General features: G+C 51.6%; 1 protein-coding gene across 1 annotated transcript; it reads right to left on the reverse strand.

The window, feature by feature from the left end:
* Positions 1-389: 389 nt before the first annotated feature.
* On the reverse strand, positions 390-863 carry J7T54_008550 (uncharacterized protein; the record flags this gene model as incomplete). The annotated part of the gene is made up of 1 exon (XM_051507361.1): positions 390-863. One exon carries the CDS (start codon positions 861-863, stop codon positions 390-392), a length of 474 nt encoding a protein of 157 aa, XP_051361487.1.
* Positions 864-1,191: the final 328 nt, after the last annotated feature.

Raw genomic sequence — 1,191 nt, forward strand, 5'->3', positions numbered from 1 at the left:
TCGTTATTGAACAGTTGCAGGGTAGGCCAACATGCGCTCTCAAGGTTAACTAATAGGCGATGACAATCAGACGGCGTCAGACCATCACAGAGGCAATCAAGCCAGGACCGCAGGCAAAGGGAAAATAATAATAAGATTATTAGCGGAGATATATTGCAAATCATTGAGTGGCAAAATAGCTGACGGACCAATTCCACCCGAGCTCACCCTTTTAAAAGGTGAGCACGCGCCTCTTTCCAAGTACACATGGGTATCCACGTCTGCATCCGCTGGTCTTCGGAAATGCAGTTTCCCACGTCGTTCATGTCGATCATCTCAACGCTCTTGCGCATCCCAAACCAGCCCAAGAGCTGCTTGTATTTACCGGAGACTGGCGCTCGCGAGACCTGTTATTGGCGTAATTCCTCCTCATCCGGGAACGGATCCCCCATCTCCGTGACGACGCATATCTCTAGGTTGGGCATTCTCCGAAGCGCTCGCCCTACAGACCGCGCATAGTCAAATTCTGCCATCGCCTGTCTGTAGGGCGAGCCACGGGAGATAGAGGGCCGTGCAATAAAAAGCTTGCGGATCTGTTGGAGAGAGACGAGAAGCGAATTGTCAAAGAGAGGATTGACGATGGACTCAAGATCCCGAACGTCGGCAGCGAACCAAATGGAATCTTGGGCAACAATGCTCGTAGTCACATCGTGAAGCTTGCGGTTGGCGAGGAGCAGTGATCGTACGTTCTTCTTGCGCTCGCTGTTTGGCGTTGCCTGGGCATCGGGAGGAAGACTTTTTATGCGGGCCATGATACTGATGGAAGGCCTGTCCTCCCAGTCGAGGACGTATTTGACGATTGTGCGGAGAACCTCATTCGGCATGTGCATCAATGTGGTATTGGAAGCGGGAGTCGCTGTCGTTGAGCTCGTTCCATCGGCAGGCGGACGAGCATTTCTTCTGTTTAGTATTCGCTCCTTTCGAGCTTGAAATGAATTGGCTGAAGTCTTGTGTTGATGCACTGGGGGACTTTGAGATTGTTCTGTTGCGCAAGAACGAGCCTCGGCGAAGACGTTAGCTCAAGACGGTGGATCTGTCTCCTGGGCCATAGTTGAGGAGTGACGAAGTGTTATTGGAGGATGGAAAGGTGAGGATGGAAAGGTGAGGATGGAAAGGTGAGGATGGAAAGGTGAGGATGGAAAGGTGAGGATG

This window comes from Emericellopsis cladophorae (assembly GCF_022114955.1).
Source record: "Emericellopsis cladophorae strain MUM 19.33 chromosome Unknown NODE_30_length_267324_cov_122_989508, whole genome shotgun sequence".
Lineage (NCBI taxonomy): Eukaryota > Fungi > Ascomycota > Sordariomycetes > Hypocreales > Bionectriaceae > Emericellopsis > Emericellopsis cladophorae.